Source organism: Callorhinus ursinus, unplaced genomic scaffold, assembly GCF_003265705.2.
Source record: "Callorhinus ursinus isolate GAN/ISIS: 27379988/994484 unplaced genomic scaffold, GSC_fseal_2.0 scaffold100, whole genome shotgun sequence".
Classification (NCBI taxonomy): domain Eukaryota; kingdom Metazoa; phylum Chordata; class Mammalia; order Carnivora; family Otariidae; genus Callorhinus; species Callorhinus ursinus.
This window is the reverse complement of record NW_027397162.1, coordinates 1,010,664-1,038,577: the sequence shown is the minus strand read 5'-3', so window position 1 is coordinate 1,038,577 and position 27,914 is coordinate 1,010,664. Positions and strand designations below refer to the sequence as shown.

The window sequence follows — 27,914 nt, the reverse complement described above, 5'->3', positions numbered from 1 at the left end:
GAGGAAGACATAGAGCAAGTCAGTGAGGGCTCACTTCTTTATGAAGGTTCTCCCTGTGTGTGACATGGTAGGGTCAGTGTTGGTAAGTAAACTGCTTTATTTACTGTGGCTTCATTGCTTAACAGTATCCATTAACTGTCATCAGGCAAAAGTATAACTTTATATTGATATTTCATCATAAAATTATGCAGGTATGACTGGGTCAGAAATGACCTTAGGATTATAGAGGGCAAAAGTCAATTAGTTGGTAACCTATTTAGCTAGTTGGAAAGCATTCAAGTCATTGTGTTTTAATGAAACACACCCTCTATCTGATTATGAGAGTTCTGTGAATGGGGAAATATTGGAAGGATACAGCCTCATCACAGAATATTGCATGAAATTAACCTGATAAATATTTATAGGGTTTATAGAATTTTATAAATATGAAATCATACCCAAGAATATGAGGGTTTGGAATTAAAAGAAGCTTTTATTTTATTTTATTAAAAAAAATTTTTTTTTGTATTAGAGAGTACAAGCAGGGGGAGCGTCAGGTAGAGGGAGAAGTAGGCTCCCCACTCCACTGAGAGCCTGACGTGGGGCTCGATCAAAGGGTCCCGGAATCATGACCTGGGCCAAAGGCAGCTGCTTAACAGACTGAGCCACCCAGGCGCCCCAAACAAGCTTTTAAATTTCATCATTGGCATAGAAACACACAAAGATCAGTGGAACAGAATAGAGAGCCCAGAAATAAAGTCGTGCACACACGGGTTTGTCAATTTAGTTAGACAAAGGAGCCAAGAATATACAATTCAGAAAGGTAGTCTTTCAATAAATTATGTTGCCAAAACTGGGCAGTCACTTGCAAAAGACTGAATCTGGACCCCAGTCTTATACCATAAATGAAAATCAGCTCAAAATGGATGAAAGATTTGAATGTAAGACCTGAAACCATAAATCTCCTAGAAGAAAACGTGTGGGTGATCTCCTTGCCATTGGTCTTGGTAATGATTTTTTGGGTTTGACACCAAATATATGGTTGTGGCTACACAAGTGCAAACATTTGTCAAAAGTCAATGAATTGTATATTTAAAATGGGTACACTTCATTGTTTTTAAATTGTGCTTCAGTGAAGTGAGAACTAGCTTGTTTAAACGGTCACTAGGATCAACAGCCTAGCCTTCTTGTACAGAATGCGACACAGAGAGGTATACCTTTCTGTGGGGGAATGGGGAAAGAACTTCCCCAATGTCATTACAAGTTATGTCAGACCTGAGGCCAGAATGCAGGTAGCTTGACACCCAAGCAGGATTTCTTTCACACCCCTGTCTTCCACATAAAGACTGCATCTAACTTCCCTGAATGAACATGGGCACATCCCTCCAAAGACAGACTCTGGGTCAGGGGCCAAAAGGCAGCTGTCCACTTTCACCTCCAGATGACCATGATACCTGAAGTGCTGGTTGACTTGTCCAGTAGTTTGTGTCTTGATAAGCTCTGCCTGCCAGAGTGGGGAGGAAGGAAAGTCATCCCCCAGGGTTCTTTTACCTGGCCCCAGGGCTGGTCTCCGATCACTAAGAGACAGAGTCTTGAACATATTCAAGGATGTTGAGGTCTAAGGGGGCACTGAAAAGAGAAGAGTTCAAACATTCATTTCTATAAGTTAAAATTTTTATTTTCTTTTGAATTATCAAGGAGAGAACCTCACTTTTTTTTTTTTTAAGATTTTATTTATTTGACAGCCGAAGCAGGCTCCCCACTGAGCAGAGAGCCTGATGTGGGGCTCCATCCCAGGACCTTGGAATCATGATCTGAGCCGAAGGCATACATTTAACCAACTGAGCCACCCAGGCACCCCGAGAACCTCACCTTTTAGATAAATTCTTCATTTTTTTTTTTTTTTTAAGATTTTGCTTATTTATTTGACAGAGAGAGACACAGCGAGAGAGGGAACACAAGCAGGGGGAGTGGGAGAGGGAGAAGCAGGCTTCCCGCGGAGCAGGGAGCCTGATGCGGGGCTCGGTCCCAGGACCCTGGGACCATGACCTGAGCCGAAGGCAGACGCTTAATGACTGAGCCACCCAGGCGCCCCTAAATTCTTCATTTTTTTGACATCCTCAGAGGGAAGTGTGACCATGACATCCTCAGAGGGAAAAGTGAGTATGTGAAAGAACTTATGGGGTGAGGCTTCCGCTTGTCTTTGGAGGAAGTTAATAATTAGGTGGGTGAAAAGAATTAAATTCTTTTGCAGGTGTCTATTTTTGCATAAAAACATGACACCAAACTTAAGTGGTTTCAAATAGCAAATAATGCATTAACTCACAATTTTGGGTATCAGAAAAATAAACAGGCTTCACTTGGGTAATTCTGCTCTTCACCGTTTCAGTGGAAATCACCTGGAGATAGGAGGTGGGTGGGTTGGTTTAGGGGGTCTGGGATGACTTCACTCACATTTCTGTGCTGCCTTATAGATGGGTGGAAAGTTGGATTCAGCAGGAACTTTGAACTAGAGGACTTACATACACATGGTCAGATTTCTTACAGGGAAGTCCGGGGTGTATCAAGAAGCCCACAGAGAAGCTGCCAACTCTTTGTGTCTTGTTCTCAGAGATATAAAAAAAAGTCACATCCACCAATTGTTTTAGTTAACAAGTCATCCAGTTTCAAGGTAAGGTGACAGAGTAACTTTTCAGTGGGAGAAATCAAGGAATTTGCTGTCTTCTTTACTACACCATGAACAGCTACTGGGAGTTCTGGGGCAGTGGGGACACTGATGTATTGGCCAAAGACCAGTGGGTAGGGAGACTAAAATAATCCTAATATGATGCCACACTAAATGATGAAGATTGGAATGTTATGAGAACTCTGAGGACGAGCAAGGGTTAGTGAAGCTATTGGGTAATAGGAAAGGGTTCTCCGAGGAAACATTGAAGGATCAGTGAGATGCCTGAGGGAAGAATCAAGGTCAGCCATCAGTCTCATCATACTTGCCTCTTCCTCTAGCGTGCAAGGGCCATTCGTGCAAAGGCTGTGGGTTCTGCTCATGCTGCAGCCACAGAGCTTCACACAGGGTGTCCTTTGTTCACTAAGTGTGATGAGAAAAGATAAGCAGATGTGAAAATGCACAAAAGTACAAATACATAGAATATTCCAGGAAGGTGAGTAGATCTCTGAAGCTGAAAGTTTCTGGGCAAGGAGAGGGTCACTAAGGGGTGAGGCTGCAGAGAGAAGCTTAACACTATGCCTTACTATTTATAAAATAAATAGAGTAACATAATTCTTCCAATTGTAAGATAAGATGTTCATAATAAAATATTACTTGTAAATAGGACAGTATATAATTACTATGGTTTTAGTCAGGAGTAAAACTTACTCAAATTGAGTAGTAGTTTTCACCGTGTTGTGTGAGATTCACAGGAATGTGACGGGCTCTGGCCAGCCTACCCAACCTCAGTGGATGCCCACTTCATCTTTCTGGCTGCAGAGCCCGCAAACCTAGGGACCAGCTTTGATTCGTTCTTTTTTTTCACTCTGCACATCCAGTCCTACAGGACATCCTACGGGCCCTGTCTTCAGAATATATCAGCGATGTGAACACTTTCCATCATTGTCTCGACGACTAGCCTGGGCAGTGCCACCGTCGCCTTTACCTGGCTTTCCTCATTGGTTGTCTAACTGTTCTCCCTCTTCCCAGCCTTCTTTGCAGGGTAGTCTCTACCTCACGGTCAACATGAACCTTTCAAAGTATAAATCAGATAGTGTCCCTATTTTGGTCAAGCCCTGTAATGGCTCCCATTTTATTTAGAGGAAACTAAAAATTCTTACAGAAACCTAGATGGCTTTACATTCCTTTCTTCCAGTTTTTCTCTGACCTCCTCCTTAAACTCTGCCCTACATCTAGTTCCATGTGTGCTGGCACTTGGCTTTGCCTGAGACAAGACACTAGCTGGTGTCTGTGTTTGGGTAATAGATGCAGCATATCTGCAGGGCTTAGTCCTTCCATCTTTTTTCAAATACTGCCCGCAGTAATCGTGTAAATGAGGTTCTCCATCACTGCCCGGTTTATCTTGCTTCCTCCTTCATTCTCTTCTCATCCCTCGAACCCTTTTTTTCTTGCAAGGCACTTTTCATCTTATATTCAGTATTTTATTTGTTATCGTCCGTCTTTCTTAACAACATTGGCTTGATAGAGGCAGGTTCTTCGCAAGGTTTTTTTTTAACCCTGGTACCTCTCGTATACCAAAAATAATGAGTGACGCTTCACCTGTGTCTGCTGAAGCAGTGAGTAAAATTTTATCCACTTTCTCCAGTTTGTTTCTAACATTCTAACATTTCTAACATTCAGGCAATTTGTTCCTAATCAGTTCTTTCTTCTCCCTTTCAGGCTGCCGTGGTGTAAAGTTATCAGAACTGAAAAATAATCACATTTTGGAAGCAAAATGCCTCAGGTTGGCAAGAAACAAAGCCCGGCTTTGTTCTCAGCTTCGTTCTCTCACTTCCTAGACCTCAGTAGCCTTGTCTAACCTGTCAGTTTTACCCGGTTTCTTCCAGGCATCGGAGATGTGTTTCCTCTTGTCTGTTTCTCAGCCTCTATCTGTCTGCCTGTCTCTCTCTAATTGGTTAATTACTACAAATTGCTCCTACTAACTTAAGTGATTTTCACATTTCATAATTGTTTTTCTGAGACAATTGCCACTCCCCAGACAGACACTCACTAAACTCACAAGTGAAATGATAATCACTTGTCAGCAAGGAGATGAGGTCATATTGTCCCCAGCCTTTATTTCATGGATAAGGCTTGTGCTCTGCACTTGTGCTCAGACCGTGACCATGGCTGCTACTGTCCCAGCAAGAAAAGGTATTTGGTAAGTGGACCTTCTTTTTAGATAGACAGATTCTTAGGAAAGTAGAATGTTTCTTTATAAAGCTCATAAGAAATACGGTGTGGACAGACATTTCTTCTTTCCGTCCCTCCACGGGTGAAACAGAACAAAGAAGGATACATGAAGTAGTGATATTTTCTGAGGGTTCCTGAGACATAGAGTCACCCCAGCCTTCCTGTTCCAGGGTTGCTTGACATCTCTCGCACGCCTTCTCTGTCACAGCTCTATCTGGAGTCCTCTCCCTGAGTGAACACACGCACCCTCACAGCCCTCTGTCCTGCTTATATGGTCGGTATGAGTGTGTTTAGCCCTTGGTTTCTGCTTAGACACCTGGTGTCTGATAGCACCTAATACAAACATCTGTGGTGGGGGGCGCCTGGGTGGCTCAGTCAGTTAAGCATTTGCCTTTGGCTCAGGTCATGATCCCAGGGTCCTGGGATCGAGTCCCATATCAGGCTCCTTGCTTGGCAGGGAGCTTGCTTCTCCCACTACCTGCAGCTTCCTCTGCTTTGCTCTCTCTGTCTCTCTATCTCTCTGACAAATAAATAAATAAAATCTTTAAGGGGTGCCTGGGTGGCTCAGTCGCTAAGTGTCTGCCTTCTGCTCAGGTCATGGTCCCAGGGTCCTGGGATCGAGCCCCGTATCGGGCTCCCTGCTCTGTGGGAAGCCTGCTTCCCTCTCCCACTCCCCCTGCTTGTGTTCCCTCTCTCGCTGTCTCTCTCTCTGTCAAATAAGTAAATGAAATCTTTAAAAAAAAATAAAACATCTATGGTGGTATGTTGTGCTCTGGTTGGCTATGACAGTTTGTCTCTGAAAGCCTTCTGTGATCAGTGTAATCCTCCATCTCCTTTGTTCTGGGTTCTGGGGAGCAGGGTATACTTTATTGCACCAGTAATTTCATCTCTCCTTGAAATTTCTGGGGTCAGGGTGAAGAAGTTAAACTATCCCCAATTTAAGGAAATAGAAATTAGTATCTCTCTCTCCCTCTCTCTATTTCTCTCTCTCTCAGAGAGAGGTTACCAGGTTTAGTGAGCAGGAATAATCAGGGATTAAAATGTGTTAATGTCTTAATGCCACTCTGACATGTTAACCGGATTTAGAAATGCTTTGGTAGTCTGCAGACCTCTGCATCTGCCCCAGATCTGTTGAGATTTCTGCAGTTGTCACCCCACTCAGTCATCAAGCAGTGAGAATTTCATCTGTTCCAAGCTAGAAGATCTGTGGAGCCGGTGTTTTCCTGTTACTGTGCTGGGAGGTAAGACGTGCCCAGTTTAATCCCGCATTGTGCCTCCGTAGAAAATACTTGGATAAAGTAAAGGGAAAAGGTCTTTATTTTTCCATGAATGACTGCCTTTTTGAAGGGCACCCAGATCCATAAACACAGCTGGTCCAGGATTCAAATATTTTCTTGTTTGAAAATATTGACCAAAATCTTGTTGTTCTCCCTCTTACTCAATTGCATGGTTTCTGAGAAGATGGATGTAATTCTTCTCATGTTCCTCTACAGGTAAGGTATTTTTTCTTTCAGGATTTTTTTCTTTATCTTTGATTTTCTGTAAAGTGAAAATAATATGCTTACATGTAGATTTTTGGACATTTATCCTGCTTATAGTGTTTTCTGAGCTTTCTCCCCCTCCTCCGTCCCTCCCCTTCCCTCTCCTCTTGTTCCTTCTCCTTTCTCCAGTACAGGATATTGGATTGTGTGGCACTTAGTTACAAATTACATTGTTTATACAGAATTATATTTAGTTGATCCAGTTATTTATTTAAAATTTTATTTATTTATTTATTATTGTGGGGCTTGAACTCACAATGGTGAGATCGAGACCTCAACTGAGATCCAGGGTTGGACACTTAACCGACTGAGCTACCCAGATGCCCAGATCAAATCATGTAAATGTTGAGGCATTTAATGCAAGATAGTTGTTTCCCTGTGCATTTCTTTAGATCTTATTTTAAAGTATTTTCTTGAATATTTACTTAATTCTGTGGTTCTATACATTTACACACATTTTCTCAAAGCACTTTTTTCCCCTCATATTTTCAAATACAATACTATATCTACACATATGTGTAGATATAGTATTATATATAGAATAGTATATATAGTAGTATATATAGAAACATCTATAAATTATTCATTTTACCTTACCTTTGTACATTTTCTAAACTTATAAATGTTAATAATAATTCATTTTATTCCATTTACTAATTACCTATTTATTTAGCAAATAGTCCACTGTATCATCTCCACAGATTAAAAGGTAAATTTGTGATTGCCAAGGAATTCCTTATGGTTATACTTTTGCCTTGTCTTTGCTAGAGATATGTTTTGGTAATCTTAAAAATGGTGGATTTCAACATTGTGGTCATAGTTCTGAAAATTTTTCATTTGTGGCTAGTTATAACCACTCTAATACTCTATACCATTCTAATAATTATAAAGGGTGCTCTTTATTCTTATTTATTTAAGTTCAATTTAATTAACATACAGTTTATTAGTTTCATAGGTAGAATTTAGTGATTCATCAGTTGCATATAACACCCAGTGCTCATTCTATCAAATGCCCTCCTTAATGCCCATCATTCAGTTATCCCATCCCTCCACCCACCTCCCCTCCAGCAAGGCTGTGCTCTTTAATATGGAAAAAATTAAAATCGTACAAGAGGCAGTGCTCTCTTAATAAACCACCGCTCCATCCATTCCTGAGATCTGGAAGTGAAGGTCAGGAGGTCTCACCCAAACAATAGACATATTTTGTTTGAGTGCTTTGGCTTTTAATTGGAAATTTGTTTTTTTATAAGAATTAAGGATGTATTTTTAAAAACAGTCTATATTTGATGACACTGGAACACAGATGTCAAAAAAAGTTAGAACTGGGAAATGGCAGCCCATTTCCTTGGGCCTTGTGTTCTCCAGTTTCCAGTTCTGCTCACATAGCTGGGCTCTTTCCTTTGACTTGATTCTGGACAGTAAAGGCATTACAATGTTTGAATCTGGCTTCAGAAAAATGATAGAAATATAGTAATGTAAAGAGACTTCAACATAATACTCTTTGAAAATTGTGTGCTAATTGATACAAAATAAAAAAATTATGGCACCCAGGAGAAAAAATAAATGTTACAATAAATAGAAAACAAATTCTAATATTTGTTATTCAAATAAGAATTTTAAAGCATTCACATGTAAATTTCCAGACATCTACAAAAGATGAAGAGGCAATATAATAGACCATGTGAATCTACCACACATCTACTCCAGGACTAATCCATGGCTAAATTCACTTCATGTATTACACCCAGTTTTCTTCCAGGAACTACTTAAGTTAAAAGCAAATTCTAGAAGCCATATAATTGCATCTCTAAATACATCACTTTAAAAGACAGACACTTTTCCCCCCTTATTTACAGTATCTTACCATCCATAAATATATTAATTCTTCAATACCATGAAGGACCAAATCATTCAGAATCGCTTATTTATTAAATATTCAGAATATTTCATTTGAATCAGCATCCAAACAATTTCCTAACCATAGTATCATATTTGTATCTCCTTTGATTTTGTTATATTCTATAGATACCCTTCCTCTTTGTCTTAAAATGTCTTGTTTCATGAAAGAGGTCATTTATCATGTAGAATTCACCTTATTCTAAGTTGGCTTTTGTTGTGACAGTCATTCTATCTAATTCTGTCGCGGAGCCTGACTCAGGGCTCATTGCAGGGCTGATCTGAGGACCCTGAGATCATCACCTGAGCTGAAATCAAGAGTTGAATGCTGGGACACCTGGGTGGCTCAGTCGGTTAAGCGTCTGCCTTCGGCTCAGGTGATGATCCCAGGGTCCAGGGATCGAGTCCCACATCGGCCTCTCTGCTCCGCGGGGAACCTGCTTCTCCCTCTGCCTCTGTCTCTCATGAATAAATAAATAAAATCTTTAAAAAAAAAAAAAAAAGAGTTGAATGCTTAACCAACTGAGCATGCGGGACTCGATCCTCGGGACACTGAGATTATGACCTGAGCTGAAGGCAGATGTTTAACCGACTGAGCCACCCAGGTGCCCCTCTGTCCTGTTTTTTCAACCTTTGTTTTCCTTGTGTTTGAGCTTTTGAAGTTTCTGTTGATATATTTGAATCTTTCCTCAGCTGTGTCCAACCTACTCATAAACCCATCAAAGGCATTCTTCATTTCTGTTACAGTGTTTTTGATCTCTAGCATTTATTTTTGGTTCTTTCCTAGGATTTCCATCTCTCTGCTTACATTGCTCAAGTGTTCTTGCATGCTGTCTACTTTATGCAAGAGAGCCCTTAGCATATTAATCATGGTTGTTTTACATTCCTCATCTGATAATTCCAACATCCCTTCTATGTCTGGATCTGATGCTTGCTGTCTCTTCAAATTGTGTTTTTTACCTTCTGGTCCACCTGGTAATTTTTTCCTTGATAGCCAGACATGATGCATAGGTAACAGGAATTTTAGTAATGTGGTACTGAGGTGTAGGGGAGGGGAAGCATTCTCTAAGATTAGGTCTCAGTATTCTGTGCTTCTGGACTATTTACTTCACAAGTGTTTCTGTTGTTTTTTTTTTTTTTTTTCCTCCACACTTAGGTGGAACAGGATGGCTGGAGGGGGCTGGAGTTGGGTGTTTGCCTTCCTCGGGTTAGTTAGGCTCTGATAATACCCAGGAGGTCAGGTTCTGGTTCACTAGTTTCCCCTGATGGCAGGCTTTGTTGAGAACAATGAACTGTTCTGGCTTATTCCAAAAGGTTTCTTTTCCCCTCTTCCTGCAGGAACCTTGAGGGTTTTTTGTTTGTTTGTTTGTTTGTTTGTTTCAGTATTTGGGTGTGAATCTGGCCAAGCTCCTGGAGATAATTTCACAATGTTGTGGGGTCCTGCTGTGACTAGGTCCCCTAGAGTTTTCAGCTCTCAGAGTTGTCCACAGTGAGCATCCAGCCATTCATCAATTATGGTTTTCCTACCTGGGCACTGGTTCTTGTGGTGGTTCCTTCTGCTCACGAGTGTCTCTGCTCCAGGGAGGGGTGACTTCCTGTATTCACCTGTCTCACAGATCTAGGGTCAGCAGTTTGCCCTGTGCCCTCCCCTCTCTTCTGGATCCAAAAAGAGTTGTTAGTTTTTCAGTCTGTTCACCTTTTTACTTGTGGTGAGGTTGTAGTGGTGACTTCCAAGTTCCTTATGTGTGGAACCAGAAATTAGAAGTCATCTATGATGTTCATATTCACATGGAATAATGGTGTGGAGTTTTTTGAGAAAAGACACCTTCTGGATGTAATGAGAATAACCCAATTTTCTCTTTCAGTCTCCAGATTCCTCTGATTCAAATGAAATCAAACTACAACATCTCCTCTAAATGGATGGATTGATTTTTGTTAACTTAAATTGGGGTCTTACCTTCCTAACTCAGATTGGTGCTGGGATCCTTGGAAATTCTTCACTTCTTTGTCTTTATAATGTTATTTTGCTCAATGAACAGGTCTTGAGACCCTCAGACTTGATTCTTAACCAACTGGTCTTAGCTAACATCTTGGTTCTTTTCTCTAAAGGGATCCCTCAGACACTTGCAGCTTTTGGATTAAAATCTTTCCTGGATGATGCTGGATGTAAATTTGTCTACTGTTTGTACAGAGTGGCCAGAGGGGTTTCCCTCAGCACCACCTGCCTCCTCAGTGGTTTCCAGGCCAGTAAGCTTTGCCCCGGTTTCTCTGGGTGGTTGGAGCTCAGAACTAGATCCACAATGTTCATTGGCTTCTGCTGTTTCATATGCTGGATTCTGTGTCTGTTGTTAAATATAATTGTTATTACAAATGTAAGTGGCCCAAAGAGTAGTAAAAACCTGAGTATGGCGGGCATTTATAGATATTGTTCCTCACCCATTCCTGAGAGATTGGTGTTCTCCATAGCTGCAGTCATTTATATCTTCACTGATGTTATGTGTTTGGTCTTCATGATGTGGACTAACGCTTCCATGGTCCTCGTCCTGCTCAGGCACAAGCAGCGAGTCCATTACATTCACAACAGGCTTTCCCCTAGAGCTTCCCCTGAGACCAGAGCTACATGCACCATCCTGATCCTGGTGAGCATGTTTATCTCCTTGTACTCTCTCTCTTCTGTTTTATCCTTCTGGGTGATCCAGGTTGTGAACCCGAGCCATTGGCTGTTGAACCTCTCTGCACTGGTGTCTTTAGGCTTCCCAACATTCAGCCCCTTTGTCTTCATTTTCAGTGATACCCGAATCTCAAAGTTTTACTTTGTCTGCTGGACAAGGAAGACAAATGCTCTAAGTGTGGTCTCTGGGCCATGAGTTTCTTCCAAAACATCCTACCATTTATTTGATTACTTGGTTCAACATTTGTGGGCTTATATGCAAAGATTTTGAGATTCAGTATTGAATAAAAATTATGACTTCATATTGCTTATTGGATTGCCAGAAAATGAACATGGTATACGTAATTACTCAAATATATGGCATTTCTTTAAAAAATAAAACATAGTGTTACCATATGATTTAGCAGTTCCACTATACCCAAAAGAATAGAAAGCAAGACTCAAACAGGTATTTTGTACATCAATGTTTACAGGAGCATTATTCACAATAGCCAAAAGGTGGAAACAACCCCAATGTCCAAGTCTGGATGAGTAGATAAAGCATGGTGTATAACATACAATAGGATATTGAATCATTCAGCCTTAAAAATGAATTAGATTCTGACACATGCTACAACATGGATAAACCTTGAAGATATGCTTATTGAAATAAGCAAGACAAGAAAAGACAAATATTAAATGATTCCATTTATATGAGGTATTTAGAATAGTCAAACTCAGAGACAGAAAGTAGAGTATTAGTTACCAGGCACTGGGGGAAAGAGGGGAATGGAGATTTCTGTTTCTTCAGTATGGAGTTTCCATTTGGAGTGATGTAAAAGTCCTGTGGATGAATGGTGCTGGTGGTAGCACAACAATGTGAATGTACTTAATGTGAATGACTTGTACACTTAAGATGGTTAAGATGGATAGGGGCACCTGGCTGGCTTAGTCAGTAGAGCATGTGACTCTTGATCTTCGGGTCATGAGTTTAATCCCCATGTGGGGTATAGAGATTATTTTAAAATAATCAAATGGTTAAGATGGTCAATTTTATGTCTATTTTACCACAATAAAAATGTAAGAATAATTACTCAAAGATGACTTTCTCAACTGGTAGTATTACTACTGAAATTTGAGGATTTCATGATAATACATGGAGGGAATCTTTGGTGTCTTGGATTTCCAAGGTAGAAACTATTGGGGAAATATAATTATCAGAAAAATCTGCTGATGCTCCAGAAAACTTCTCCACACTACTAGCAAATAGTTTTGTTCTTGAACATGCATTAAACCATGATATAAAGTGCATCAGGGGCAACCTACTAAAGAGACAGTGAAGTCAGTAAGAACTCTCAACCTTTTATATGGTCAGGCAAATACAACCCAGGACACACATGTTCTTAAGATAAACAGCTGGACTTCAAGTAAGAGGACTTCACAGCACCATTTGTCACACAAAATCCATCTTAAATTCACTTCGGAATGGCCGTTGGTGTTCGTTGATTGCTTTATCCTAAGGACAAATAGATTTCTCATATCTTTATGGAGGGATGGAATTTTGTAACTTGGATCCTGGCTCCTGCTGATGTTAGGCTCCCAACCTCCCTTGGAAACTAGGAGATGGTATCCTAGCTTCCTCCGTGATTACATTTCAAAGAGATGCCCTTTGGTCTTCAAGAAAAAGATGACTGGGTTTTAAAGCTGGCAAGGGACTTACTTAATTAACTTTTATAAATATTTACATATATCTCAAAGGACATAGGAAGAATTCACAATTATAAGTTTTCTAAATTAAATAGTCTAAGAAAAGTGATGGATAGGTGGAGTCTCTCTTTTTGCCTCAGAGAATTTTTTTTCTTTCTTGATTTGTATTTACCCTTACAAAACTCACTGCTAATTTGAACTTTAATGACCAAAAGATTTATTTGCATTTTCTAAGCATATTGGTGAAGGTCCTTTCAAATGGAGAGAAAAGCCATAGGAATATCTGGATTGTGGAGGCACGCGCACACGTGTGTGTGTGTGTGTGTGTGTGTGTGTAAGATAAAGCAGAGGAAGTAGTGATCATTTTTTTTTTTAGGTCTTTTTTTTTTTTTTTTTTTTTTTTTTTGTTAGGTCTTGATAGATGAGAAACTTCGCAGAGGAGACATGATGGGTCACTGAGTGTTTATTTACCTAGGTGAAATGATCAGATTTCTTTAAAAAATTCAGTTGAAGTAAATTTACTTGATGTTATTGACTGTTACATTTCTCCACCAATAAACTTCAGTTTAAAATACTAAAGGAATATTTTGGACTTTTTTTATGAAATGAAAACAACTTTTAGAAAAATTTTGGGGCGCCTGGGTGGCTCAGTCATTAAGCGTCTGTCTTCGGCTCGGGTCATGATCCCAGGGTCCTGGGATCGAGCCCCGCCATCGGGCTCCCTGCTCCGCGGGAAGCCTGCTTCTCCCTCTCCCACTCCCCCTGCTTGTGTTCCCTCTCTCGCTGTGTCTCTCTCTGTGTCAAATAAATAAAAAATCTTGAAAGAAAAAGAGAAAAAAAGAAAAATTTTGACAGTCATTGGCACATAAAAGAGCTGAATTTTCATTTCTTCATTATCCATATTTAATAACCATTTGTCTTTTATTCTGACTAACAAAAACAATGCTTGGTTGGGGCGCCTGGATACCTCAGTCCGTTAAGCATCAGACTCTTGTTTTTGGCCTAGGTCGTGATCTCAGAGTCCTGAGATCCAGCCCTGAGTTGCTCTGTGCTGACAGTGGAGAGCCTGCTTGGGATTCTCTCCCCTTCCTCCCCTTTTTGTGCGCACCCTTGCGCAGGATCTCTCCAAAAAATATTCTGTCAAATAAAATCTTTTTAAAAAGGGGGGGGGTGCACCTGGGTGGCTCAGTCGTTAAGCATCTGCCTTCAGCTCAGGCCATGGTCCCAGGGTCCTGGGATGGAGCCCCACATCCAGCTCCCTGCTTGGCAGGAAGCCTGCTTCTCCCTCTCCCACTCTCCCTGCTTGTGTTCCCTCTCTCGCTGTGTCTCTCTGTCAAATAAATAAATAAAATCTTTAAAAAAATAAAAATTAAAATTAAAATCTTAAAATAATGTTTAGTCATTGAAAAATAATCTTATCTATAGCTAAATGTAATTCTGTGATGTCTGCTTTGAAAAATTGATTTGAGGGGCACCTGGGTGGCTCAGTCGTTAAGCGTCTGCCTTCAGCTCAGGTCATGATCCCAGGGTCCTGGGATCGAGCCCCGCCATCGGGCTCCCTGCTCCGCGGGAAGCCTGCTTCTCCCTCTCCCACTCCCCCTGCTTGTGTTCCCTCTCTCACTGTGCCTCTCTCTGTCAATAAAGAAATAAAAATCTTAAAAAAAAAGATTTAAAAAGTTGATTTGAAAATTAATTTTATTTTTTAATATTTAATTATGTATGGAAAAAATATGAAGCACATAATTGCCTAAATAGCACTTTTATCCAGTATACTTAGGTAACATGGATGCTATAAATTATAAATCATGGTGATTTAAGTTATATTTATTATTTCTAATAAACTCAATAGCAATATCATTTTCCATAGTAAGAGCTGTTTCTTTTCAATATTAGTCTATATTCCAATAGTAAATTGAGAATATGCATGATTTCCTGGAAGCTTTTTTTTTTGAAGCTTTTACTTTGATGTTTTAATAGCTTTCACAGTCTAATAAGAGTTTTTAGTAAGTGCTCAGTGGCTTACCTAGATCGCATCTGAATGGTATGCCATTATTTTGAAATGTTGAATCTTTTCATTGTTTTCACAAATACTGACTTTGAAATCTGGCCTAATTCAAGATCCTCAAAATTATGTTGTTCATGTGTTGCATTTTTCAAAAGTACATATATTATGTGAGGGTTTTTTGTGCCTATGCACCACGTCTATTAGAATCTAAAACTTGGGGTGCCTGGCTGGCTCAGTCGGTAGAGCATGCGACTCTTGATCTCACGAGTTCGAACCCCACGTTGGCTGTAGAGATTACTTAAATAAAATCTTTTAGGGGCGCCTGGGTGGCTCAGTCGTTAAGCGACTGCCTTTGGCTCAGGTCATGGTCCCAGGGTTCTGGGATCGAGCCCCGCATAGGGCTCCCTGCTTGGCGGGAAGCCTGCATCTCCCTCCCCCACTCCCCCTGCTTGTGTTCCCTCTCTCACTGTGTCTCTCTCTGTCAAATAAATTTTAAAAATAAATAAATAAATAAAATCTTTTTAAAAAACTTAAATCTTTTTTAAAAACCCCACAAAGCTTCAGTTTGTCTAAGTGTAAACAAAGTTCCACTTGAAGGATTGGTTTTTCTCTTTTTTAAGATTTTATTTATTTGAGAGTGGGGAGGGGCAGAGGGAGAGGGAGAAGCTGGCTCTCCACTGAGCAGGGAGTCCAAAGCAAGGCTCAATCCCAGGTCCCTGGGATCATGAACTGAGCCGAAGGCAGACACTTAACCGTTTGAGCCATCCAGGCGCCTCTGAAGGATTGGTTTTTGAAACTCTCAGAATCACTTTTCTTTTCCTCAAATGTGTTGTAGGTTCTAGCTGTGATAGAGTAACAGGGTCTGAGTGACACCCTGCACAGTGGAGAGCAGATTATGTATGGGGTTGAGAGAGGAGACAGGGACCCAAAAGCAGGCTACTGCAATTTAGTCCAGGTGAATTGGTTTTTGAACCGGATGGTGGCTGTAGAAGTGAGAGAAGTGATTGGATTCTGGGTCCATTTTTAAAAAAGGGCCAAGTAGACTTTTGGGTATTGTAGGTGAGGGAGAGAAAGGAGGAGTCAGAAAGGATCCCAGGCATTTGGGTCCTAGCAGCTGAAGCAATGGAAGCTCCATCAACTAGGATGGGGAAGTTGGTGGATGGTTACTTTTCACTGGGACTATCAGGAGTTTTGAAAGTTAAGAATTTATGATGTTTCAGAGAACGGTGAGTGAAGTCATCAAGTCCAGGCAGCTGGACACACAGGCCTGGAGATCTGGGGAGCAGTTCAAGAGGGAGACATTCAAAAGTGGTGGCTATGGTGTGGACCAGGGTGCAGCGTTGGATTACATGGAGGAGGGGGAATTCATGTTATGGTGTTGATGCTCTTAGTAGGTTAGGAAGATGGTGAAGAGGACTGAGTCTATTGCTCAGGCACATGGTTGAGGGTGGTGGGCACACAAAGATGAAGGGAGGATTATCTGGCAGGTGACCACGGCTTCCGTGGGATGAGTGCACATGAGATGGCTGTGGAGGCATGGGAGTAATTGAGACAAGAAGACATTGAGTCCAGGCTCCTGCTTATTCACAACTGTACAGAATCAGCATAATTTTGGGGTGAGCTTTGGTGGGGTCTGGGGTTTTTCAGTCTTGCGAGCGGATAAGATCTGGAGCAAAAGTTTTCTGTGAGAGCCACTATACCTGGCAGGGGGATCAGTGGTGTTGGGATTTTTTTTTTAAAGATTTTATTTATTTATTTGAGAGAGAGAGCAAGCACAAGCAGGGGGAGCAGCAGCGAGAGAGGGAGAAGCAGACTCCCCGCTGAGCAGGGAGCCCGATGTGGGGCTCGATCCCAGGACCCTGAGATCATGACCTGAGCCAAAGGCAGACGCTTAACTGACTGAGCCACCCAGGTGCCCCTGGTGCTGGGATTTTAATGAAAGTTTCTTAGAGAATAATGGATAATGGCTGCTGAGGGGAGAGCAAGTGCAGCACAGAAGTGGAAGAGGGCATGAGTGTCTCTCAAATGGAGTTCTGGGTAGTTAATACTGCAGAAAAGCTCAGAGGTAGGCTGTGAGGCCTTCAAAGCAGCATTCAGGGCTTTCCCAGGCTGTGGGACCCATCAGAGGTCTGGAGTTGTGCTGGATCATGTTTGAATTTGTCAAGCACTCTTTGGATGCCATGTGCCAAGTACCGGGGTGAGTCCAGGGACACACCTGTGGAGCTGGGCAGGGGGAGGTGGTGGTGACTGTTAAAATGTGACTGTGGTGTCTGGAGATGTGAGAAAGTATGGTCCACAGAATGATGTGCATATAGAAAGGAAGTGTGAGCTAATGGCTCCAGGGCCTTGCTTTTGGGAACTGAAGGTGAAGTTGTGAAGCCAGGTTTGGTTGTATCTAGGAGTCATTTGAAACAGCGAGAGAGAGAGAGAGAGAGAGAGAGAGAGCACACAAGCAGAGGGAGAGGCAGGCAGAGGGAGAAGCAGGCTTCCTGCTGAGCCAGGAGCCCTATGCAGGACTCGATCCCAGGGCCCTGGGATCATGACCCAAGCCGAAGGCAACTGCTTAACAGACTGAGCCCCCCAGGCGTCCATATCTAGGAATCATGATCTTGGGGACCCCAGGGTTATTGCCTGGCAGGAGGGTTTGGGCCCTGAAGGCCAGGCCCGCTGCTTAGATGGCATCTGCCCATCTGCCTGTTGGTGGTGAAGCTGAGCAGAGTATTAATGTGACTATTAGTGGGCATCAGTGGGACCAGGGACTGGTATCTCCTCTGAGATGTGGATCTCTGGAGGAAGATGAGTTTATATTGTGGGACCTCAGAGAGGCTACTCCTGATTTCACCTGTCCCTATCATTGACAGGTGCTATGACATTTGAAGAAATGCTTGTGTATTTGTGGGAGGCGTGGGGGTTCCTGGATGAGGTTCAGAGATGCCTGTACCACAGTGTGAATTGGAAGAACTTTACACTTATATCCTCATATCCTCACTGGGCAAGGCACTCATACCCTCCCCAGTGCCCTAATCTAGGCTTCACATCCCCCCTCCCCAACCCTGCTTTCCCCAGAGCGTGCTCTTCCTTCTCAGATCAGGACGAAGGACACTGCTTCCATCCCCAGTTCCCTGGGCAGGTGCTGTGGTTGATAGGGCTGGATTGTTTGCATTGACCTCTCCCTCCCCTACAGCCCCAACATCTGCTGCCCAGAGAGCCTTACAGGGAACGGTTGAGCATCAGTACTCTTACAGTGAGCCGAAGGATCTTGCCTTGCTTGCATTCTCCCTGACCAGTGACTGTATTTATGTCCATGGCACATCTGTACCTTAGGTTTTGCTTCCTTACTTCAGCTGACATTTCCTTGTGCTGGCTTGTGCCAGGAATTACTTGTATTCTCATGGCTGCTACTACCTGGACCATGAGCTGTTTTTCAAGCCTCCCACTCACTTCTCTTTCTAGTGTTTAGATCTCTTTTCTGTGGTCCGTTGTGTGCGGATTTGCCTTGGCCCAGTACTAGCCACTCATCTGGCATTTTCCCCTCCAGTGCTTGTATCCTCCAGTCCCACATAGTTGCTCATCTAGGACCTTGGGAAGAGTTCTTTCTGCATCACAGGTTGGACATGACCCAAGCCACAGCAGCTTGGGCTCAGAGGGGTCCTGGCCCTGGTAGGTGGCAGATGGGGAGAGTGTGTTGTCAGGGCTGTGTTCAGATCACACCAGCAACCTGTCTTCTTCAACCAGGGTTTTGGTGCCATTGTCAGTGGCCACACCCCATTTCTTTCTTCCTTCCTTCCTTCCTTCCTCCCTTCCTTCCTTTCTCTCTCCCTGCCTCTCTCCCTTCCTTCCTTCCTCCCTCCCTCCCTCCCTCCCTCCCTTCCTTCCTTCCTTCCTTCCTTCCTTCCTTCCTTCAGGTTTTATTTATTTATTTGTCAGAGAGAGAGGGAGCAGAAGCAGGGGAAGCAGCAGGCAGAGGGAGAAGCAGACTCCCCGCTGAGCAGGGAGCCCGATGTGGGGCTCCATCCCAGGACCCTGGGATCATGACCTGAGCCGAAGGCAGACACTTAGCTGCCTGAGCCACCCAGGCGCCCTCTGTCTTTCCATTGTTGGTGTTTTGCTGACCTGTTGCAGCCTAGGGACAATGTCCCCCTCTCTACTCCACATCCTACCCATCCCTCTCACCACTCCTTCTGAAGGGCTCTGCAACAGTGACCTGCATATGTTGTGTCCTGAGGTGTACGCATATCCTGATAGCGGCCTTGAACTCCCACTTGTCTGTTGCAATTGGGTTGTCCTGGGCTTTCACACACCTCTGCATAGCCTTAAACGTCACCAGCAGACAAGTTCCTGATGAAAGCCTTTGGTGGAAGAAGAAGTTGTACATCTGCCTTGCTTCCCTATGCCACACACCCTGCCCTTGTGTCCTCCTGGTGAGGCTGCTACCAATATATGACCTTACGGGTCCAGTAAGGCACAGTAGCCACTTCTGCAACCAGAACCCCACTCCCATTTCTTTCTTTCTTTTTTTTTTTTTTAAGGTTTTATTTATTTGACAGAGCGAGTCACAGCGAGAGAGGGAACACAAGCAGGCAGAGTGGGAGAGGGAGAAGCAGGCTCCCCATGGAGCAGGGAGCCCGATGCAGGGCTCGATCCCAGGACCCCGGGATCATGACCTGAGCCGAAGGCAGACACCTAACGACTGAGCCACCCAGGCGCCCCTCCCCCACTCCCATTTCTTGAAAAGCATCCCCTGGACTTATTTCTGGTTGCATTTCAATTGAGTAATTCAGTTGGTTGTAATTCAGTGAATCAGTGTAGACACATTCCTCCAGTAACATCAACACATACTTCACTGTCACTTCTTTGCTTTCAGGTTATTGGTGTGGAGCAGAGAACAAAGAGGTAGCTTCTGAACAGTGTTTCTTTAGGAGTAGCACAGATCAGGACTCCCACGGCAGGTCCCTTCATCTGGAAAATCCACCCTTCTGATATGTGTATCCATATCTTGAAGCACATTTTACAGTTGGCTGAGCACCATGGAAAACATAATGGACAGAAACTGTATACAAGAGAGCAGCATGTACCAAACAATTTTATTTCAGTGCAAACCCTCAGTGTCACCAGGATCAGCATATTGGTGAAAAACTTTAGAAGCAACATGGAAAGGGCCTCATGTGTGAAGAGCTGCAAGTTCCAGGTGTTAAGGAAGCCCTTTACCTGTGGGGAGGTTAGGAAGGACTTACCGGCCACCCCAAGCTATTTCTACAGGAAGGAGAGGCCAAACAAAACCATCAAATGTGGGGTGGCAGAAAAAGTCATCACAACTGGGGAAAATGCAAGAAAGCCTTTGGCTACACAGACACACTTGCTCAGAACCAGGTGTCTACACTGGGGAAAAGCCTTAGAGTGCAGTGAATATAGGAAATCTTTTAGCTATAGTTCCACCTTCGATTATCAGTGGAGAGTTCACACTAGAGAAAGACCTTAGTTGTGGAGGGACAGTGCAATCTCCTTGTTCAGTGTAACAAAAATGGATCAAAGCCTCTGTGAGTAGCCATCTGCCTCATTTGAATCTCATACATCTAAACCTTTATAGAGGGAAGATTCCCCATAAGTTTCATTTATGTAGGAAGCATGTGTGGCTATGCTGTGCTTTCTAACTTGCCCAGGGCTCTTTCCAGATTTATGTCACTGCCAGTTTCTGTGGCCAAAGCCACTTCATCTCCGCCACATGGCAGGTCCCCGCAGTGTGCATCAGTCACCACCCCCGTGTGCTCAGGGAAGCTGACATCTGTTCTGTAATGTATTCGAGCAAAGTAGGAGTAACCTGAGCCTTTAGTAGGTCCACATTCCCTTCTCTCTGACTAGTTGGCAAGGACCTCACCCAGTTTTGGCCCAGAGGAAACCAAGTGAATTCTACTGGCAGCTTGCCAAGAACTACTTTTTTCAGTCACATTTGTCTCCCGTGATATTTGCAATACTTTTTCCAGCTCCCAAGTCTCCAACCAGAGAACTACCTACCACACGTTGCTTTGGTTTGTACAATAAGAAAGGCCTTATTGTTTCAATCCTCTCTAAATTTGGGGGTTCTAGTTACTATGCAGCGGTTTATAATAGATTTGGGCCCTGCACACATTACAATTTTTGTCAATATGGCAGAAAATGGCACCTCAGTTTTGGGCAAATTTGTATTGCGGCGCATGTCCTCTTTATGATAAAGATTTGTCTCGCTCATCAGTGGCACGGATGCCTGGGTGATTAGTCTCCAGATAACCGCATATGGCCCCCTTAAAGGGGGGCAACCGATCCTCTACCCTTGAGCTGGGGCCTTCCGTTTCCCAGAACGCCTCGCAGTAAATGTTGGCCTTTTCTCCTGGAGTCAGGTGGGGAACACCCCTACCTAGACCTTGGGAACTGCGGGAACTACATTTCCCAGAAGGCCCTGCGTTGAAGACAGAGTAGCTGAGCCAATGAAGGCTTAGAAAAGGGGCGTCTCCGATTGAGCACAAAGAGTCGGGGCGGGACTTGCGGCCTCCAGGCCGTGGCCAACATTTTGGCTGCTTTGCTGGTTTCGTCCGCTGGTGGGAGGTTCCGGAGAGCGGGGCCGGGGGCGAGAGGAGGCTTTGTCCCGTGGGGAGGCGGGTCTAGGGTCGGGGATACCGCCGCCTGCGAGGCCGGCCTGCAGACCTCGGTGCCCGCGACTGCCCGGGTCGCTCAGCTGTCATCGCTTCACTCCGCCCAGAGGCTCCGATGGCGGCGGCCGCGCCCAGGGAGCCGCCGCAGGTAAGCGCTCGTCCCCCGGGCCCTCCCCGCCGTCCCCCCACCCAGACCCCGGAGGCCCGAGCTGCTCGCGGCCCTGCGGCCCAGGCCCCGGCGTCGGACGGGGCGGCGGCGCTGGGCGGGGGCCCCGTGTGCGAGCGCCGGCGTGCCGGCGTGAGGAGCGGGCTCCGGGCCGGGGGGCCTGAGGCGGAAGGAGGCCGGAGGCGGGAGGAGGCCGGAGGGAGGCTGGAGGGAGGCGGGAGGGGGCCTGAGGCGGGAGGAGGCGGGAGGAGGCCTGAGGCGGGAGGAGGCGGGAGGAGGCCTGAGGCGGGAGGAGGCCGGAGGGAGGCTGGAGGAGGCTGGAGGGGGCCTGAGGCGGGAGGAGGCTGGAGGGAGGCGGGAGGGAGGCTGGAGGGGGCCTGAGGCCGGAGGAGGCTGCCCGCAGGGGACAGCGCGTGAGGCGGCGTCGCGCCGGGACTGGCGGGCCGAGGTGCCGTACCTCCAGGTGAGGACTCCAGGCGCCAAGGGGCCTTTCGGCCGCAGGAGGGACGTGAGGGGTGATGAGGACATTGAGGCCCCGAGAGGTGTAGCTTTTGCTCAAGGTCACACGGCTGGTAAAAGGCAAGGTTGAGGGCGCAGGCACAGAGAGTGGAAGCCAGCCTGAGCTCACCTGGCTCCGGGGTCAGGCAGGGTACAGGGAGCCCATCGGATCCCACCGTGGACGCATTTCTTGAAGGCCTCTGCCTCTTCAACACAGATTCTTAGGGCTGCGGAAGTGCTTGGAACCCACACAGGGAAGTGGAGGGTGTCTCGGTCCCTCACTGGCCCCAACCCCTCGTCCCCATGTTCTCTGCATCGTGGTGTCCCGAGGCTCTTCGTGCCGTCGTCCCCTCCTTGAGTCTGGTGATCCTGGACAGCGCCTAAGCCCGGGGTCCTAAGTCCATGTCAGGGGTTACGTGCAGGCATATTCCCTTTTCCGGTAGCCATTTGTAAACAGGTGTGGAAGGTTAACCCAGGACTGGGCACCAGGATGTGCCAGTGCCTCAGGGTCAAGAGGTCAAGAAGGTTCAAAAACCACAGGTCTCCTTTCTTTCAGGTAGGAACGAATAGCAAATGGATAGGTGTCCTGTCACGTGACTGCCTGAGACGGTGGGTGTGTGTTCTAGAAGGAATAAAAATTTTCCATCACAGGAAGGAGGTGATGTTACCAAGGTCTTAAGAGGCTTCATCCGGCTTCACAGTGGAAAACGGACTACGGGCTTGAGAGAGCGCAAAGGACAATCGTTGTGCGGGCTACTGCTATAGTCCAGGGGAGGGTTAATGGACGGGGTTGTTGCTTTTAGGAAATGGTTACATTCCGGCTGCGTGTTTTTAAAAGGGGCAGTTAGACTTTGTGATGTGGACAATGAGGGAATGAAAGAGACAGTAAGTGACCTCAGAGCTTTTGGTCTTAGTAGCTGTAGGAATGGAAGCTGCTTCAGTGTGTTACCGCCAGACTCCGGTCCTTGGACACAGCAACAGTAGAAACGAGGCTGGACCTACAATTTAAAAACAGACAAGGCTTTATTGGGGCAACAGCTGCAATGGAAGGGAGACACAGTCACAACAAAGGTGTCAGACTGGCTCTCCAAACAATAGCCAGGGAAAGTTTTAAAGGACCTAGGGCGGAAGAAGAGTGACTTCTAAGCATGTAGGGATGAGGTAATACAAGGAGCTGGGCGCGCAGGCACAGTTGACAAAACATGCTCTTCATATGCTGGGTGTTTCATTTCCAGTTGTCTCCACCTCTGGGAGTGATTTACAGCCTTGTAATGAGGTTAAGTTAACTGTGGGTCACTCCCTGGCCCATCTGCACAGGCGTGAGTCCCTGAGTCCGGGGTTAAGCTCAAACTGGTCTGGGTGGTTTCATCCACTAGAGGCCAGAACTCTTTGTCCAGGCAGTCGTTATTGTTTGAGGGGTAGTTTTCATTTCCATCCTGGGATGCTATGCCCTTTGGGTCTTTTGCTTGAGTTAGGAGATAAGCCAGAAAGAGGAACCTAAGGAAGAATGTGGAACAAAGGTTGGTGGATGCAAGCAGGTGAGAAGTAAAGGTCAGGTCTTGGGATCTAGCTGGTGGGAAATTCAGATGAGCAAGTTGGTGTTCACTGAGATTATCAGGAGCTTTGTTCTGACCATTTTAAGAGTCTGAGGTGTTTCACAAATCACTGAAGGAGGCATCAAAAGAGCAACTAACATACAGGTCGGGAAATCTGGAGAGGGATTCAGGTTAGAGACATCCAAAATGTGGTTACAGTGTGGACCAAGATGAGTAAGCAGTGGGTCACATTGAGGCAAACTTGAGGTTGTGGTGGCAAAACTCTTTGGGGGCCAGGTGTGCAGAGTTGGGGCCCAGGACTGGCTCTTTTGCTTGGATACCTGGGTGATAGTATTAGGCTTCACAAATGTAGGTAAGTGGACATGAAGGTTTGGTGTATCAGACAGGGTAGTCTGGTGGGTGGCCAAAGCTTCCAAGGGAAGAGTGGCTTTCCAGTGGATGCAGAGACAAGGGGTAATGGATGAAAGATGACACTCAGGCCAGAGCTGGTACTTATTAGTCACTTTTTAGACTTAGCAAGATTTTGTGAGGACTTTGGTGGGGCCTGAAGTGTTCCATTCAGCCTGATCAGGGGAAAATAGGGTCACCTGTGAGAATCACTAGGCCTGGGTTGGGCAATTAATGGGCGTGGTCTTGGAATGACAAGGGGAGAGAAAAAATTTTTATTTGCTGAGGTGACAGCAAGTGCATCAAGGAAATAGAATGGAACTATCAATATCTGAGATCCACACATGGTTCTGTGTTCTAAGTCTGAGGCAAGGATCAGAGCTACAGGGTGAGGCCTTCATAAAATGATTTGGAATAACACTGCTATTGGAACCCATGGGAAGTCGGTGGTCTTATGGGATCCTGTTTGAATTTGCCAAGAATCCTGTGGATGCTATCTGCCAAATTGTGGCATAAGGCCTAAACCTGATATGATGTGCTTCCTTGACGTTTGGTGAGACCAAGTGCTCCAATGGCCTGCATGCAAGTTCTCCTCCCCACACTGCTTCATGGGATAATAGCTCGTAGCCCGACAACCCTTTTCATAAAGGGAACATGGCGCAGTCCCTGCTCATCTCTTTGTAACGGGTTTCAGTTCCCTACCAGCCCACAGACTTACACAAACAAGCCAGTCACATCCTCCTGTGGGATTCAGAGTGCTCCCAACCTTTTCATTCTACAAGCATAGCATCTCACAGCCCCTGTTTGTTCACTCTTTTTCAGAATGCAACTCCCTTGTGGGCCTTTATGGTGAGTGGTATCCTATTCTCAGAGGTGTGAATTTATGTGGTAAATAAACTGCTGTCAGGCTCATCTGTCCAGTCTCAGGTGTCACGTGTTTGGCCATCGCCATAATCTAAGAGTGGGATTAAGAGGAAGGAGTAACATCTGGGTAGGTCAGGCAGATGCATATGGAGCAGGACAGTGAGGTAGTGGCAGTCATGGTCATGCAGCTGTGGGATATAGAGACTGAGGGATGTGCAGTCTAAAGAATGATGTGTCCTTGGAGAGGGAGCATTGTCAGATGGTCCCAGGGCCCTGAATTTATAATTACATGGCAATGACCATACCAGGGGAATTGCTTGTCAGGAGGTCATGGATCCCTGTATGCTAGGCCCACAGCTTAGATAGGTATGTATTTGTCCACCTGTCTCTTGCTGGTGGTTGAACCCAGTGGTCATTGGGACCATGAGGAGACAACAACACCAGTGGTACCAGGGCCTGATTTCTTCTCTAAGTTGGGAGGCTTGGGCGATAGATGGTCATAGGGTAGATGTGTGGGGGAAGGGATTGTGGCTCCTCGGAAGTAGACTGTGGTTTCATCCATCATCATCATAGCAGAGCAGTGTGACCTTTCAAGATGTAGCTTATAGTTGTCTACACTATAAGCAGGAGAAGCAGATATACTATCACTGTTACTGAATTTTGAATCAAAATATCCTGGAAGACTAAATGACATGAAATGTGAGCCTACAAATGTATAAAGTTGATTAAATAAATAGTGGGATGTTCTAGAGGGAACTAAAACCCTAGAAACTGTACTTGGAACATTTGTTTTTCTTGCCCAGCAGGTAAAGCAGAACTGAGAGACCCACATGTCACTGTCAAAGAGCATGAAGGGATGAAGGTCAGGGAGCCTGAAGAGACTGGTATAGAGGTGTTCATCAGACCATGGTGTAGGTTCATAATCAGGGTTATTCAAAAAGATAAAATGGAAGAAAGTAAAAGGAGACCAACATATTCATCAGGATGAGATTGGCTTTTGTCCCATCAAGATGAGAATGGAGCTTGGGGCTTTGGTTTCACAGAAAGGTCTGGGGGAAAGGCCATGGCCATGAATGTGTTGGATTTGCTGCTTGTGCGTGAGCAGAACAAGGACGTGGCACCACTTGGTAGATGAGGCCAGAGCACATAATGCAAGATGCATACATGCCGTGAGATAGTGTTTCTGGAATATCCAATAAACAGTACTATGTATTTTTTCAGTAGTTTTTTTTTTGTTGTTGTTTATTTTGGAGCCATTTGCTTTCATAGCAGTAAATTTACTTAAGGGAGATGCAAGGTATAGGAGAGGAAACAGCAGAAGCCAGTGACACTTTGGGAACATCATTCTAAGCTCCATCCCCTGCAAAGTATTGTGGCAAAGCTTAAGGTTCTGAAAGCCACTCAGAAAGCAGGTAATGCTAAGAACCTTCTGCCCTTTCTGTGAAAATAAAGACAATATCCAACATCATTCCAGAAAATAAATTCTATTCAAAAGCTGCCATTGGCTGACAAATCTCATTAGAGAGAAGCTTTACAGATAAACTTAAAGATAAGTTGGTTGAAATTCAAGTCTGTCAATAGCACCTTCTATGCAGTGAGCAAAGTAAAATTATAAAGATAAATGAGGTAAAGCATTTCCAAGGATCCCAGATCCAGTATGGTTGAGAAAGATAATATCCAAATTTAAGTTAGAAACAATTTTATCAATTTAGAGGACTTGAATTTTTCTTGAATCAGAGAAATATGCAAACTTTAAAATAAAATTGGCTTGGGGCACCTGGCTGGCTCAGTCGGTGGAGCATGGGACTCTTGATCTCAGGGTCATGAATTTGAACCCCATGTTGGTGTAGGGCTTACTTAAAAAATGTATTGATTAAATAAAATAAATTTGTTTTTTGGAGTATTTTTTTATAATAAAAAAATTGAAACCTATCTGATGTCTATCAGTGGAAAATTGAATAAATCATGATGCATACCAAGATAGAGCATTAGACAGTGTGGAGATGATAAGGAAGTTCTCTCAACTGCTACAACTCCAGAACATACTGTTTGGTGAAAAAGAAGAAGAGGAAGAAGGTGTCACAATATTTTGTGCAGGTAGCTTTATTTTCCTAAGAATGGAAGGGAAATTTATTTATTTTTTGTTTCTCTTCAGTGTCATTATGGCTTGACTGGCTGATACTACAAGAATCTGAATATATTGATGTTAACTTGACAAAAATAGAGATAAGGAGATACTATGTTCCTTTGGATTGTCATATAGAAAAAAGTAGCAATGGCTCCATATGAATAATTCTACCCAAATACCAAATCAAATTTTGATCCCACCCATTGATTAAGTGACTGTTTAAAGGAACAATGGGGCATTGAGGATTATATTAAAATACATTATGAGGAAGCAGTAAACCCAATTAATATATGTGAAATTCTATAAGATATATGAACCTTTTCATAAAATGTGATATATTAAGATAAAAGGAACAAGTTACAATAAAGTCTAGAGAATATATAAATATGATACAATGGTCAGAAAAATATTTGAATGCTGATTCCAACAAACAACTCTGAATATTTAATCAACATATCAGAATTTGAATACTGACTTGGTATTTGATGATTTTAAGCAACTTAATTTATATGTAATAAAGATACTGTATATTAAATAAAATATTATTTTATAAATAATATTCTTTTATGAACATTCACTGAAGTGTTTAGAGGCATAATTACATGGCTTCTTAAATTATCCTTAACATGAATTGGCTTTGGAGGGAACTTGGGTGGGTTTATACATGAAATGAGTTTGGCAGTGAGTGGGTCCTGTGAAACTGTGTTTTGGGTCGACATGATTCATTTATTAACCCTTTCTGTTTTGTAGATGTCTGAAAATTGGAAGTTATTAAAATGTCATTATTTCAGTAATTAAATTCAGATAAATATTTTTCCTCTATTTGCTAAAACAATTCTTTTATTTTCTAGGGCACAATTCTTCTTTATGTTGCATTGTTTTAGCCTTCGACTTTGAGAGAGTATTACATTGAAGTCTCATTTTTTTAAATTATTTATTTATTTGACAGAGAGCGAGAGCAGGAACACAAGCAGGGGGAGTGGGAGGGGGAGAAACAGGCTTCCCGCTGAG

General features: G+C 43.9%; 3 protein-coding genes across 7 annotated transcripts in view; all 3 read left to right on the top strand.

Moving 5' to 3' along the window:
• LOC112806821 (zinc finger protein 552-like) overlaps positions 1–27,914 on the top strand; it is a 124,767-nt gene that overhangs the window by 23,167 nt on the left and 73,686 nt on the right. The window lies entirely within an intron of this gene.
• The window catches only part of LOC112806571 (uncharacterized), a 61,362-nt gene that overhangs the window by 8,222 nt on the left and 25,226 nt on the right, over positions 1–27,914 (top strand).
• Positions 10,036–11,183, top strand: LOC112806437 (vomeronasal type-1 receptor 1-like). The gene has a single exon (XM_025848724.2). The coding sequence runs from the start codon at positions 10,233–10,235 to the stop codon at positions 11,181–11,183; it is 951 nt and encodes a 316-aa protein (XP_025704509.1). The 5' UTR covers positions 10,036–10,232.

What these genes read in the sequence shown, in the direction of transcription:
- LOC112806437 (XM_025848724.2), top strand. Translation starts at nt 10,233, where the DNA reads ATGGATGGATTGATTTTTGTTAACTTAAATTGGGGTCTTACCTTCCTA.